Source organism: Penicillium digitatum, chromosome 3, assembly GCF_016767815.1.
Source record: "Penicillium digitatum chromosome 3, complete sequence".
Lineage (NCBI taxonomy): Eukaryota > Fungi > Ascomycota > Eurotiomycetes > Eurotiales > Aspergillaceae > Penicillium > Penicillium digitatum.
In genome coordinates, this window is record NC_089386.1 from 2,772,902 (window position 1) to 2,788,010 (window position 15,109).

The 15,109-nt window shown below is 48.3% G+C and overlaps 6 protein-coding genes across 6 annotated transcripts; 3 read left to right on the plus strand and 3 right to left on the minus strand.

Moving 5' to 3' along the window:
- Positions 1-5,088: 5,088 nt before the first annotated feature.
- Positions 5,089-6,313, plus strand: Pdw03_8536 (Polygalacturonase; the record flags this gene model as incomplete). The annotated part of the gene is made up of 3 exons (XM_014678186.2): positions 5,089-5,313; positions 5,371-5,790; positions 5,855-6,313. 3 exons carry the CDS (start codon positions 5,089-5,091, stop codon positions 6,311-6,313), a joined length of 1,104 nt encoding a protein of 367 aa, XP_014533672.2.
- A 282-nt stretch (positions 6,314-6,595) lies between these two features.
- Positions 6,596-7,754, plus strand: Pdw03_8537 (Polygalacturonase; the record flags this gene model as incomplete). The annotated part of the gene is made up of 2 exons (XM_066101995.1): positions 6,596-7,031; positions 7,186-7,754. 2 exons carry the CDS (start codon positions 6,596-6,598, stop codon positions 7,752-7,754), a joined length of 1,005 nt encoding a protein of 334 aa, XP_065957078.1.
- A 171-nt stretch (positions 7,755-7,925) lies between these two features.
- Positions 7,926-9,770, minus strand: Pdw03_8538 (Phenylacetyl-CoA ligase; the record flags this gene model as incomplete). Its single annotated transcript, XM_066101996.1, has 4 exons — positions 7,926-8,109; positions 8,171-8,879; positions 8,941-9,576; positions 9,671-9,770. The coding sequence occupies 4 exons, from the start codon at positions 9,768-9,770 to the stop codon at positions 7,926-7,928; spliced, it is 1,629 nt and encodes a 542-aa protein (XP_065957079.1).
- Positions 9,771-11,195: 1,425 nt separating this feature from the next.
- On the minus strand, positions 11,196-12,225 carry Pdw03_8539 (40S ribosomal protein uS19; the record flags this gene model as incomplete). The annotated part of the gene is made up of 5 exons (XM_014678188.1): positions 11,196-11,265; positions 11,331-11,627; positions 11,843-11,900; positions 12,115-12,133; positions 12,208-12,225. 5 exons carry the CDS (start codon positions 12,223-12,225, stop codon positions 11,196-11,198), a joined length of 462 nt encoding a protein of 153 aa, XP_014533674.1.
- A 714-nt stretch (positions 12,226-12,939) lies between these two features.
- Positions 12,940-13,328, minus strand: Pdw03_8540 (ribosomal protein P2; the record flags this gene model as incomplete). Its single annotated transcript, XM_014678189.1, has 2 exons — positions 12,940-13,107; positions 13,170-13,328. The coding sequence occupies 2 exons, from the start codon at positions 13,326-13,328 to the stop codon at positions 12,940-12,942; spliced, it is 327 nt and encodes a 108-aa protein (XP_014533675.1).
- Positions 13,329-13,972: 644 nt separating this feature from the next.
- Positions 13,973-15,091, plus strand: Pdw03_8541 (Chromatin SPT2; the record flags this gene model as incomplete). The annotated part of the gene is made up of 2 exons (XM_014678190.1): positions 13,973-13,978; positions 14,033-15,091. The coding sequence occupies 2 exons, from the start codon at positions 13,973-13,975 to the stop codon at positions 15,089-15,091; spliced, it is 1,065 nt and encodes a 354-aa protein (XP_014533676.1).
- Positions 15,092-15,109: the final 18 nt, after the last annotated feature.

The following is a 15,109-nucleotide window of genomic DNA, read 5'->3' on the forward strand; positions in this document are numbered from 1 at the left end:
ACGGTAACCTCTCCTAAGCCTGTTAACTGACGGACGTTACCGTGGCCAAGTTAAGGGTGAGTACTCTGGCTAAGCATTACATAAGACCTCTGTCAACTGAAGCCCGAAAATCATCGGTGGTCTCACCAGACCGAAGGAATACGAAAAAAATCCACTCAAAACCACACGCCAAGTCCGCCCTATATTAATAATCAGGAGATTGTTTCCAGAATCATATGTTGTAGGAGACCCACGTCTCGATTGCTTCGGAGATGGTGTCTATTTGGTTGGTATTGAGCCGTATTCTCCGTATTCCGCAGAATTGCAAGCTTTCTTGGCATTGGCCTTCTGCACGTATTTCGTATCTGTGGCCAGTAACTTATCGCCAACCAGTTCGACCGGGCGGGTTCCGGGTGGGGATGGGTGCAGAGTACTCCGTATCGGTTATGCCAAGCCAGGGTACCCACACCAAACACGGGACCTCCGTCGGCTTTTGTACTTGGGAGAAGTTACCGCCCAATGCCCCTTTGACTACGGAGTACACATTACTCATAGTTATTATTTTATCGTTTTGAATTTTATTAGGGGCCCCCCCCTTTTAACCCTTCAGTCCGTCTATTCTTCTAAAACTACGGAGTAGTTTTTAAACAAACTAACATGTATGGAGTACTCCGTTCTCCGTACGGAGTGCGGACTCCGTGCTACCGAGTACTTCAACTTCACCAATCGAAGACCTAGAACTATGAGCGGCATAACAGTTTTAGTAAGCGGTGCAATATTCTAGGAAGGCGGTAGCTAAGAGGACGCTAGAATTATGAACCGTCACTACAACCATAACATCATGTAGCTTCATAATGCACCCTTCTAGACCTAATTTCTTACCACGAGAATCTAAGAAATTAAATGTTATAGATAAAGTATTGCCAAGATCAGGGAAGGAACATCGGTAGCAATATACTTAGTATAGAGTAGTGGTATTGAGCAGTTGAAAGGAATACATAAAATCACTATTTTAGTCTATAACATTAATAAACTTGAGGGGAAATCAATAAAATGGCTATTTGCATTAGGTAAATAAATGTCTAGTAGGGAGTAAGTTCAAGAAGTGGTTGATTCTTCTATAATACATGCATAATAAATTTAAGATATGTTGTAACATCACTCCGTAGTGGTGTGTAGACATCGGGTGCAGTTTAGTACCCTCCCTAGTCAAGATTCCGCCAATGTAGATCCTGCCGATCTCTCTGCACTAGTAGTTTGGTTTTTTTTTTCACCGGCATACTCAGTTGTGTTAACAAACAACTTGCAAGTTGGTGTAAATGGTATATCCAATACACCGCGCTAGCAAAGACTAGGGTGTTCTTGGCGGAGCCACATTGTCAAAATTTTAACTACAACATAGGGGGTGTATAGCAGGTTTGAGACTAAAAGTCAAATGCAGAAAAGCACTTGATTATGCAATCACAAAGGGCCACGGTAACCTCTCCTAAGCACATAAGCCGACGGAGGTCCCGGGTTTTAGTGTGGGTACCCTGGCTTGGCATACCCTATACCCAATCCCAGCTGGGTGCCGCAGATCGACTGGTCAATTTTTGTTGAATTCAGTTCAACTGTCCCAATCAGTTTCGGCGAACGGATCTTCCAGTTAAACGATGGAATAAGTCTGTAACAATGAGTGATTTAACTATGCAAGTTGTCTGGGGCTTTGTAGATTCGGTTTATCGTCTTTGAATCCAATGTCGTACTTGCCATTTCTGAAGAATTCGCTCGATGGAGGATCAATGGCGTATTTTGCTTTACCGCTATATCCAGCAAGAAAGACGGCTACCACCAGGATGCTCAATGCCTCACGAGGCCGGGAAATCGGTAGTGCAGTCCCCCCCCTTCGTCCCCAATGCCGGTAGCTTGGGTGAGAATATCAACAATGGCTACACTAGACATTGTGAAAGGTGTGCTAAGCTAACTAACCAAATGCTCGAAACTTCTCAACAATTACATTCTTCATCTGCTGGTAAACCTCGCTCTTCATCTGTGCTGCTTCTGTGAAAGATGGCGCTCCAACCGGAGAGATCATCGTCTCTTGAGAAGCCATCATATTGCCTTGATGCACACTTCCATCTATGTTCTTCTGATCTTTTCGCTCCATACTCACGTCGGAGGAATTCGCAAAATCTTTACTTTGACTTACTAAATGGGCTGCATTCGCTCTGGCACTAGCCATTTTGACGCCCAAAAATGACATTCGCCCCGAGCTTTGACTTCTTGTCCGTGCCTTCCAGATCCTATAGAAAACGATCAATTATTTTCTGTTATATTATCGACCTTGAGCCTGGTCTATGCTAGAGTCGGACCAAAAGAAAATCCAATGTTCGAAATAGCTTGCTGGACGCCTTGGCCGCCATATGCAGAACTATCCCCATCTCGCAGCTCAGTGGCTTCCTTCGCAAATGGAGATGCACCAGAAGGGACGATGGCTCGAAAGTTATCTGCAGCAGTCTAAGAAGCAAATTTAGTGATCGTTGACGCTCTCTTACCTTTGTCCGAAATTAGATCAACTTGACCAGTTGGGTGTCCTCGCAAATCCAAGCACTGAGCAACCTGGATCGACCTGAAAATGATGAATTCAACACGCTCTAGTGTCGTGACTGAATGTGTTAAAAATTAGATTGATCCCCGTCGCTATTCATTGTCCATCGTAATACTAGATATTTAAGGTAAAGGAGATCCTACGACATCACGAAGAGCAAGGGATGACATGGAGTAGCTAATAACTAGTCAGTGACTGGTAATGATGTCAGGCGGACGACGGTCGATGTTCAAATATATATATATATATATATACATATATTTATATATCTCCAGTCAACGCTCTGGATCATCATCCTGCTTTCTTGTACGCTTATGGCTTGATGTGCTCTAGAATAATCCGAGCATATTTCAACGGCTAATCGTAAATTTATACACAAGAAGAAGACTATAGTAGCTCATAGGCTGTCCCTGGATTATCATCTCATAGCATTCTATTGTAGACTATATCATGGAAAAATTTGCCGCACCTTCGAATCCATTTCAATTCCCACTAAAAGGAAGGAAAGAAAAGAAACTAGTCGAGATACTATGGAAGATCTAACAACGTACAAGGCCAACCTTTGTTTTCTTGGTTTAAACAGAGCTAGAATTCCCGTAACCTCTACGGAGGTTTTTTTAATTTTTTTTTTTTTTGGAACAAGCTTGGATCCTGTGTGAACTTCGAGATGCCCACATCAGGTAACAAGCTATTGTAAAGTTTGCCTAACTTATTGGCAGCCATCAGATCGACTGCTTTCCGAGCCTGTCCCGAGATCAGCTCTGGAATGAAAAACGTTCCGAAACAAGCCGCTGACAGCGTTGCTAGTGTTGTCAGCACCGTCTCGTGTACGCGTTCGTATTTGTTCCGAGTTCCGATGGTTCATGTCAAATACTGTAAACTCCCGTCATAATGCACGTGGATATAACGTATATCCGGTTTCAACAAACTAATCCCAGTGCTTCATTTTAGGTCACCACAGTAACACCGAAATTTTCTCGTCACTACAAACTTCGTTTGATTCTTCATTCCTCCCATGCAAAATTCGTTACATCGAGGGTTTGTGATGTCATTCTAAGCTGGTTTCAACCAATTAAATGCTTGGCACCAAACCACGTGATTCACTGATATTAGCCGATTAAGATGCCCCACTGGTCGATCCTAACCTTCCAAAAAGTGGCTCTACGAGAGTAGTTACTTCATGCGATTATTAATAGACACGAAAGAAAGTTTCATGGAAGCGAAGCAATTGAGGGTACAGAAGCAGAGCGATGTTCTGTGGCAGGGACTTTTTTTGGAGCATAAAATTTATGTGGCACCCAGAAACATAACATGACATGATTATTTTCCATGGCAACTGGTTTTTTTTAAACGAATACCTGGCTTAGATGAAACTTTCACCTAATTCGTTCGAACGGGGGGTTATAGTAGGAGACTTCCCATCTTAGATCTGCCGTACCCTATAGCAAGCCCACACAGATACTTGGGCCCTACGACCACATTCCATCGGAGGTAAAGGAGTAATTTGACCAACACTTCGATATCTCATCGCGCTTAGCAGAAAGACTCCCTCTGCCACTGAACAAGCGCAATTTGCTTGGATTTGAGGTGCCTGCGTGGTTCTTTGAGTAACTCAGGGGGATGTGGTGTGTCGCCAGGTACCGGGAGCACGGATCTCGGGAGTACCTTCGTAGCGTATCGTAGCATCTTAACCTGTGGATGGACACACAAATGGCCAGTTACATCCAATCCCTGTTTTGATACTTCGTACGGAGCAGTGCACTTTTTGTCTCAAGTCTTTTTTATCTAATTTAGGGCACCAATTAAATTACAGATCTCACACGCAACATGTGGTAAATAAAAGGGTGTATGTTTGTTTCAGCGCCACCAATTCCTCCGGAATTTTTCACAACTTCCATCGTTAACCAGCCCTACTCCGTCCATCGAACAATTCTTCCATTTAAGTGCTTGGCGTGAAACACAAGCTTGTCGGAGCGGATGGATCTGCAGATATTAATCCTGGGTCCCAATTGGACAACAAAGCAGGATGTCTCGGCCCCTTTATCCGGAGAGATTCCGCGCGTTAACTGTTCCAGCAATCGTTATTTCCACAGAGCTCTAGACTGGATAGATCTAACTGTTTCGGAGACTTACCCAAGTTGGGTTTCCCTAGTTAACCCTAATAGATTAATTTATAATGGATCCAATGGAGCACCTAACAATATCCATTCATCCGGACGGAGTAGATCTCACAACTTACTTTTCACTAAGTGGTCCAACTGAGAACAGGGGTCAACATCATGACAGATGGTGGTAGTCTCGTTTCATGAGGATGTTAGCGCAGGGGCACTCAGGAAGATAATCTGCAGACTAGACATTTAAATACAGAGGCCAAGCTCGATGGAATAGCTTTTTCCAACCAAGTCATTCTTTTACACTCATTCACATTCATTCCTCATTTTCTTTCACACTCAAGTCGGCTAGTCCCGAACATCAACACTCTTTTGTTTTTACGTGTCTGTTGATCGGACATCTACTTCAAAATGCGCACATCTTTCGTTACCATGCTGGCCCTCGGCGCCGCCGCCGTGTCCGCTGCCCCAGCTGCTCCTGTTACTGATCTCGTTGAGCGCGGCTCGAGCTGCACCTTCACCACCGCTGAAGCGGCCAAGGCTGGCAAGGGATCCTGCTCCACCATTGTGCTGGACAACATCAAGGTCCCTGCCGGTGAGACCCTCGACCTTACCAAGCTGAAGTCCGGTACTCAGGTAGGTTGCTCTGTTATGCAAGCGTCAACCCCCACATATCTAACCGCTACTGTGTAGGTCGTCTTCAAGGGCGAAACCTCTTTCGGATACAAGGAGTGGACTGGCCCCCTCGTCAGCTTCTCCGGAAGCAACATTCACGTCTCCGGCGCTGCCGGCCATGTCATCAACGGTGGCGGTCCCAGCTGGTGGGACGGCAAGGGAACCAACGGCGGAAAGAAGAAGCCCAAGTTCTTCTACGCCCACCACTTGGACGACTCGACCATCAGCGGTCTGAACGTCAAGAACACCCCCGTTCAGGGTTTCAGTATCCTGGCTGACCGCCTGACCCTCGACCACATCACCATCGACAACAGCGAGGGTGATGCCAAGGGTGGCCACAACACCGATGCCTTCGATGTTGGCTCCAGTACCTTCATCACCATCTCCAACGCCAACATCAAGAACCAGGATGACTGCCTGGCTATCAACTCTGGCTCGGTAAGTTCACCAAAAACACCTCTACCAGCAAATCATCAAATCAACTAACCCGGTTGCCCACTAGAACATCAAGTTCGTTGGCGGCACCTGCTCCGGCGGCCACGGTATCTCCATCGGTTCCGTTGGCTTGCGCGACAACAACATCGTGAAGGATGTCACCATCTCTGACTCTACCGTCATCAACTCCGACAACGGTGTCCGCGTCAAGACCATCTACCAGGCCACCGGTGCTGTCTCCGGCGTCACTTTCTCCAACATCAAGCTGTCCAACATCGCCAAGTACGGTATCGTCATCGAGCAGGATTACGAGAACGGCAGCCCTACCGGCAAGCCCACCAACGGTGTCCCCATCTCTGAGCTCACCATTGAGAACGTTACCGGTACCCTCAAGAGCAGCGCTACTGAAGTTTACATTCTCTGCGGTAACGGTAGCTGCAAGAACTGGAAATGGGCTGGAAACTCTCTCTCTGGTGGTAAGAAGAGTGGCAAGTGCGGTAACGTGCCTGCCGGTGCTTCTTGCTAGATTGCCAGCGATCAAATGGTGAACACCAAACAGCATGACATCGACCAGACAGAGACTGGGTTATCTTGAAGACAAAATTTGACTGGATGATCAAGGGTATCACGAGGTGAAATATGCTGCTAGTTGCTCCGCGACATCTTTGTACTTTTACATTCCTATATAGAGCCATTTTACGATGGATTTAAATTGTATGGTTTTTAACCTTCCTGGCATTGGCTAAAAATGAGGAGACTATAACACTGTGAAGCACACCAGAGATTAGTGCAAACTACTCAAGTAGCTATGATTCGATTCCTACAGCAGTCTCCACCAGTCTCCACCTACAACATTTCTTCCCAATTACAAATCAACGCCAAGCTCACCCCGTTGCGCGATGACGCAACGAGCTTTCTTCCCCAATCAACACTCACAAATATCACTCCTCCATCTTCTCACGCACACAAAGTCTCATTCAAATCATATCCAAATATGCATGTCCTTTTACTGGGCGGTCATGGCAAAGTTGCCCTCCACCTTACTCCGCTCCTTCTCAACCGGGCCTGGAGCGTAACCAGCGTCATCCGCAACCCCGCGCACGAAAGCGAAATTCTAGCTCTAGGTCAAGGCCTCAAGGGCACACTCAAGGTTCTACTTTCAAGTTTAGAGGACGTGAAGAGTCCCTCGGATGCTCAAAAAATCATCGACACAGTTACGCCGGACTATGTCGTCTGGTCGGCTGGTATGGCACACCTCACCCCACCTATTCTTTGCATCATCCCAACGCGCAGCATGCACACATTATCCACACCAAAGCAAAGAAAAAGCATAATAACCTCATGCACCTTTGTAACCCCCAATGCAAGTTTCAAATACACAAACTAACACACAACCAGGTGCCGGGGGCAAAGGCGGCCCGGCCCGCACAATCGCAATCGACCAAGAAGCCGCGAAGCACTTCATAACAGCATCCTTCGCCTCACCAGGTGTAAGCAAATTTCTCATGGTGTCATACCTCGGTAGTCGACGCAAGCAGCCGAGCTGGATGCCCGACGACGAATGGGCGGGGATTGTCAGGACGAACACGGAAGTACTGCCGACATACGCCCAGGCCAAGCAAGAAGCCGATGAGTACATGACAGCACTGGCTGCGCAGCGGAAGCACGAGTCTGGCCCAGCGCGCCCATTTCAGGCTATTAATCTGCGGCCTGGACTTTTGACTGACAAGCCTGCGACGCGGAAGGTCGAGCTGGGGATTACACCTAAGGGCCGGGGAAGCGTTACTCGGGAAGATGTGGCAATCGTGGCGGATCTGTTACTTGCGAGGGCTGATACGGAGGGGTGGATTGATCTTGTCAATGGGGAGGAGGGGGTTGAGGAGGCTGTTGAGAGGGTTGCGAGGGAAAACATTGATGCTGTTGTTGGGGAGGATGTTGAGGGAATGGTCAAGAGGTTCTTTCCTTAGGTTATTGGAACCGGGGTTGAATCTCTAGATTTTTGTACCAGGGAAGGGCTTGGGGTTGGATATGAGTATATGATACCCGTCAGGTCTTAGAAACATTGTTTGAGTTTGAAAATGAAATGAACATGAACAAATCTAGATTGTGGATTGCGTGCCTAATCTTAGAGAAATCATTTACAGCTTGGCTTTGGGTGCCTCGGCCACGCCCTTGAGCCTCTGCTTCAGAATCCGACGCAGGATCTTCCCACTGGGGTTCTTGGGGATCTCGTCCACGAACTGCACACCACCACGCAGACGCTTGTGGCTGGCGACCTTGCTATCCAGCCATTTGATAATGTTCGCTGCCTCGTCCTTCACACTTTTTCCAGAAGACTTGCTCTTCGCGCTGCGAACGACACAAGCCATAGGAACCTCGGAACCCATGTGCCTCACTCTCAATACCAATGACAGCAACGTCATCAACAGCATCGTTGTCAACCAGATATCCTTCTAGCTCAGCAGGAGGCACCTGAAAGCCCTTATACTTTATAAGCTCCTTGACACGGTCGGTAATGTAGAAGTTGCCCTTGGCGTCCTGGTACCCAACATCACCAGTTTGGAACCACCCGTCCTCGGACAAACAGCCCTTGGTAGCCTCCGGGTTCTCGTGATAGCCCAGGAAAACGTTAGGTCCACTCAGATACAACTCGCCAACCTCTCCCTCAGCAACCTCCTTAGGTTCAGATCCATCCTCCGGCATAGTCATGTACTTGGCTTGCATATTAGGCATCAAACGACCAACGGATCCCATGGCTTCGCGCCAGTCCCCCCACTGCTGGGAGTGGGTAGTTGGGCTGGTCTCGCTGAGTCCGTAGCCCTGCTTGATGCCAACCTTGATGCGGGAGTAGACTGCCTGCACCAGCTCTTGCGTGAGCGGGGCCGCCCCGGAGTTCATCATGCGAAGACTTGAGAGGTCGTATTTGTCGACCACCGGGTGCTTACCTAGCAATAGCACCACGGGAGGGACGAGGTAACTGAACGAGCAGCGGTAGTTCTGCACGTGAGCACACCACTTCTCTATATCAAATTTAGACATTACGATCAAGTGATAACCCTTGTACAAAGACTGTGTAATTAAGCAGGTCAATCCTAGAGGCTCGTAGTTAGTACGTTGTTCATCCGAGCATCTGCGCAATTGAAAAAGCCATACCATAGATGTGATAGAACGGTAAAAATGCCAGGACCCTATCACCCTTTCCATCAGGACCACCATCCCAACGCAGCTCTCTACCCTCAGCAGTGAACTGCTGTCTAATATTGGCAACGATATTTCGATGCGACAGCATGACACCTTTGGGGACACCCGTAGTCCCAGAGGAGTAAACCAAAAACGCCACATCCTTTGCAGGAGTAATCCTTTGCTTACAGTAGCGGGTAGCACCAGAGATATTACGCACAGAGCTGAAATGTTTGATCCGCGCACCGGGATCCCGCTGGTCCCCAATCAGAATTATGCGGTCCTCAGACATGCCGACTTTCTTCGCGGCTTCCCGTGCAACAGACAGCACCGAAACTTGCGTGACAAGTCCCTTGGCATGGGAATTCTTGAGCTGGAAGACCAACTCGTCCACCGTGTAGCCCGGGTTCGCAGGCGAGATAATTCCGCCGGCCCAAAGTGTGCCCCACATCACGATGGGCGTGTCGATGCTGTTTGGTGTGAAAAGGGCCAGTACATCGCCCTTGCTCCACTCATATAGGGCTTTCAGGCCATTGCCGAAATTTAGCGAGGCATCGCGTAGCGATTTGTATGTATAATAGCGTTGAGTATCAGCATCTTGGTAGAGAACTAGTGGGGGTTAGCGGGAAGAAAAATCAAGAGAAAGACAAAAATGCCGTATTCAAAAAGTGCAGCATCGGGGTTCTCCTTGGGTACCACACACTCTTGTCATCTGGATATGCTCTATCAGTGCGCTCAAATAAAAAGGTCCAGAGGTCCACTTCTGGGATGTCGACCAAAGGATAGTTAGAGAGGATGGGCATGGCGGAGAAAGAAAGCCAAGGAACCGAGTGTGAGGAATTTGAAAAAGAGTCTCAAAAGGACTGTCAGATGAAAGATGAAAAGAAACACGAGCAACCGAGCACTCCAAGCTTCAAAGTATAGGCCTTTCTCCGCATTCTCGGCTCGCGGCTTGCCTCGGCCCACTCACTGCATTAGTGCTCAGCCCAATATTCGACCTCTTTGCCCCCCCCCGATTCAAAACCGCTAGATTGTTGGTTTTTCGGAGTTTCATTGAAACATCCATTATCACAATATGCACTCCACATCTAAGAATGATACTGTACTTTGTTGAGGTTCCTGCAGTATAACTGATGAGATGGTTGAAACCGTTGAGATCGGAACTCGGGTATCTCGGCGGTTTGGGCCTCCGCAGATAAACAGCAATCTCACCGAGTGCCGGAGGATAAGGCAAATTTTGAGTAGAGGCGGGAAATGTACAGTAAGATATCTTAGTGAAAACGTTGATACACATAGTATAAGACCTGGTGAGTGCAGAATTGAGGGGAGCAATATGACATCAAAACGTGTCCACCATGCCCATCTCCAGGGCTGAAACCTCACAATTTGATAGGCCTCTATGTTGTAGCTCCAAATGTTCCAGTTGGAAGTCAGGTAATCTTAGTGACATGAAATGGGCTCGAGGCAATGAGTGCAAGGGATCCAACAACCTGGAATGGCCGACTCGTGCTGGAAGGGGCTGTTCCAGATATCCAAGATAACCAATAAGAAAAAAGGTTCAAAAGTGGCCGACTGCTTCTGTGTATATATTTTAAACAACGGCCTAAGACATCTTATGTCCTTGGCCAGTCATGCAGAGAGAAAACATACAATAGGACATTCCTTTGGAGAGGATACCGTCAATCAATCCTAGTCTAGATTTAATATTACATTTACACACCATGAGGTTCAAGAAACCTAGCTAATGGATTGAATGACACAATCCCGCTTCCCCAGAGTAAATGTGGCGGAGTCCAATTTGTGGAGCAGTTCATAGGATTACAACGGAGTAGTTTCAAAAAACTTCACAACTTAGACTCAATGACCATGAGATCGGATCTAACGAGTTGTCTAGTGTGCCCGTAAGAGTTGCTAGCCTACAATGTGCCTGATATTGAAATTTGTAGTGTCGGTAAGATTTAGACTTCTTCCCCGCTGACACAAAAGCGAGATGAGGGAAAAAGTATCCTTTTTTTTTTTTACCTCGCCAGATTCGACGAGGGACTAAATCCAGATCCCAAGATGATTTCATGCCGACAAGATCTTAAATTGAGTTGGAAACAGCTGACCCGCACTGGAAATACATGCTGAAAAAAAGAGCCCAGTTGAGAGTTTTGCTGAATTCCATTTTTGCTTTCCCAGCACCATTTCCTCCACACGCCACTCCGAGGGGAATCGTTTGAAATCGTTTACTTGAGGGGAATGAAACGGGAAGAGTGGGTGGCACCGATACCGGGACGACCGTGCTTGACGGGCTTGCTGAGAGGTTGTTAGAAAAATCTGATGTTGATTGGTCATAGGGAACAAATCTTGGGAGCACGTACTAAGAGATAGAGAACTCAGCCAGGTAGTGGCCAACCATCTCGGGCTTGATCTCAACCTGGTTGAACTCCTTACCGGAGTAGATACCGATGACGGAGCCGATCATCTCGGGGACGACAATCATGTCACGGAGGTGGGTCTTGACGAGATCGGGCTTCTCGTTGGGCTTAGCCTCCTGCTTGGCCTTGCGGAGCTTCTTGATGAGACCCATGGGCTTGCGCTTCAGACCGCGGTTGAAACGTCTGCGGGCACGGGCGTGAACGACATCACGGAGCTGCTCGGAGGAAAGGTCGAGGAGCCTGTAAAAGGATTCAGTGAGACCAATGTCTTTGCAAATTTTTGATCCTTGTGGTCCATTCGCAACTCAGTGCCAGAGAGGCGTAAACAGAAATGTCACTTGTGGTTCATCCACAAGGATTGTTGGCATGATAGATGAATACCGTCAATCCCGTCTCACGAGGCACTGGCTGCAAATGGATGTCCAAGGGTTCGATTATTGGTAACGAGAACGTACTGGTCGAGGTCAATGCCGCGGTAAGAAAACTTGCGGAACTGTCTTCTCTTCTTGATCTCTGTTTGGCGAAGTTTCAGTCAGCGTCTGCGATCATGTTGTTGTGCGTGTCTCCCTGCATCCCAGGTCCATGTCGTTTCCCGCTGAAGTTCCCTTCTTCCTCCATCATCATCATCATCGTATAGTTGATCGCAATGCGCGTCCTCCCCTCTCATTCTGTTCTTCTTTTTTCCATGGGCGATGAATAGGGGTGGGTTTGATTCTTCTCAACGTACCGGCAGCCTCCTCGGCGTTCTAGATGAAGACTCCATGTTAGTGCATCGCACGGGCTTGAAGGGCGATAGCCCAAAAAAAAAAAAAAAACTCACGTATTCGATGTCAGCCATTTTTGCAGATATTCCTATAAACCGCCTTTCGACCGTATCTCGAAAAGCGAAGGAGGATGGGTTGTCGGAAATTGTCGTGTCGCTAAGCGGTCGGGCTGCTAACACACAGGCTCTAGGAGGTGGGCAGCACTCGTTAAGCGACGGGTAGGTTCCAAGCCCTAGAAACTATACCCCTTTGGGCCATTTGTAATTTATGTTGAAACTGTGGTTTATATCTCGTAATAAAACTCTTTGTAATCTTGATTTTCTCGATTTGTCTAGGGAAGGTATCAAAAACGCTCATTCCAGCATTGTAATTTATTTGTATTATGATTTCCCATCGCCCCCAGGGCTAACATGCATGTAGTACCTAGTACCAGATCCGGAGGTTGTTGATGGCCCGTGTCTGAGTACATTTAGTTACCAAACATGGATAAATGAAGGTATAGTTTTCCAAGGAAATTTGACTACACGCTATTGTTTGAAACCCCGGGCGGATCCCGGCGATCTTTCTCAAATTCTAGTTGTACGTGTTGAGAAAAGTTGAAATTAAGGCCAGATGAATTGTATTGGCTATAAGCTTATTCCAGCTCATATGAAAGGTCGCAACTGTATCAAAACAGTCTCAACATAACACAATCGAGAAGCCAACCGGCGCAAATCTTGCCCGAGCTGACAAACCATCCAAACATCTGTTCCCCAGAACCGTGATTTTTAGGCCTTGGATTAAGGCGCTTAATCGAAGAGACCGAAGCCCATGTCCTCATCGGACTCCTCCTCCTTCTCCTCAACCTTCTCCTCAGCGGGAGCGGCGGCACCACCGGCAGCGGCAGCGGCAGGGGCAGCAGCGGCAGAACCGCCGGAGGGGACGGAAGCGAGCTTGGCAGAGCCCTCGGAGATCAGCTATGGAAAGGGTCAGCATGTAATTCGGGTTAAGCATGTGCGCGCATGCGAGTGTAACTAACCTCCTGGAGGTCCTTGCCCTGGAGCTCGGAGATGACCTTCTCGAGACGGTCACCCTCAGCGTCAATGCCGACGGAGGAGAGGACGGCCTTGATGTCGTCGGAAGAGGGGGCCTCGTTGCCAGCAAGGGCGAGGAGCAGGTAGGCGGCGAGGTACTTCATTTTGAAAGGACTGGATTAAAAAAAAAAATCTTCATCAGTATCGCGAATTCAATATCGGATGTGATCGCACTTCTCAAGCCGCAAAATCGTCTGAGAGGCACAAAAACGAGATGCAGAACATACCGTTGGTGATTATTGTCTGAACAAGAGAAACAATCGATTTAACCGCGAATTGGGCGGAGACTGCAACGTCGAGTTCTGGTGGAAGAGGTTGGTTGACGAAGGATTAACCGAGTGCTCAAAATCTTCAAAAAAAAAAGGTGGTGCGAGAGGGTGTGGCTAGTGTCAGCGGGACTTCTAAGCGAGTGATGTGGCGCAGTGTGCTCGTCATCACGTGACCGAATTCATATCCGGCCCTGATAATTGCATGCTGGCCAGAAACCTGTCTACCTCTCCTCCTCGTCTGCGGAGTGTATAACTCTCACTTGAAAAGCTTTGGGCCAAGTCAGGCGTGTCCTTTAGTTTTGCTGGGTCTGTTATATTGCAATAACAGAAAATCCGGAGTGAGCCAGAGATCTATTCTCATGCTATCGGGCTCGGAGCCATGAAGTTACTAAGTCGTACTAAATATCGACGGTGAGCGACTTCTTCTCTGTACTACTTCTAGACTTCACATCTTTCGGGATATTCCTCCTGCAATCAAAATGAGTGTATGCTACCTACTCTTCTCTCCGTTTTACCTCATTTGGACTGACATCGCATAGTTCCTTGATTCTGTCCTCTCGTCTCTCCAGACGGGTAAGCCCTCCCAAGCCCCGCTCTCTCAAGCGCCTACCTCGCCTGCGCCTGCCTTGATCACTAAAAAAGAGGATCGAAAACCGACAGCTGTGCGGCGGGCGCCTCCGACTAGTGGGAATGTCAGTGGAGGGATCAAGCGCAAAGCTGAGGATCAGCTTCCTCGTCCACCAAAAACTGAAAGCAAGGTGACAAATACTCCCGCTGCAACGAAGTCTATGCTCGCCACGAGGCCAGCGATATCATCAGCACCCCCTAGAGCTGTGCCCAAGCCAGTCCCTACCACCACCTCTAGGCCAGCCCTGCCTAAGACCGCCCCCAAACCTAGTTTGTCTGCGGCCTCAAAAGTGACAGCCTTACAGAAGGAGTCCACTCTCAAACCCACATCGGCAGGCGCTGTCACAGTCTCGAAGCCGCCACCAAAGGGATCATTTGCGGAAATAATGGCGCAGGCAAAGGCTAAGCAAGAGACGGTGCCTGTGGGGGTAGGCTTGCTACGACACCAAGCCGGTCCCAAAGAAAGACTCACAAAATTGGAACGCAAGCGGCGCATGATGGAATTGCAAGCCAAAGAAAAAGAAGCGCGTTTGGGACGGAAGGCTGGATTAGGTGTTGCTGCCAAGGGCAAACCTGCTGTCCGCCAGCGCGATTCCGAGGGGCCCTCATACAAGGGCACGGCCAAGCCGACACAGGCCTCCGAGCCGCCTGCGTATCGCGGAACTGCAGGCTTGCCATCAAACCGTGGTGGAAGTGACCGTCGACACCAGTCTCGCAATTCCCGACAAAACGAATATCTCGGAACCGACGAAGAAGACGAAGGTGACCTCGGTGGCTATGACGATTACTACTCCGATGCATCGTCCGACATGGAGGCTGGAATCGACGATGTGGACCGAGAAGAAGCGGCTGCATTGGAATTTGCCAAACGGGAGGACGAGAAAGAGCTACGGCTAGAAATGGCGGCTAAGAAAGAGAAGTTGGAGCGCCAGCGGAAATTGGCTGCTCTTGCTTCTCGGAGCAAGCGTTGAAGGTTGGACGTTTTATAT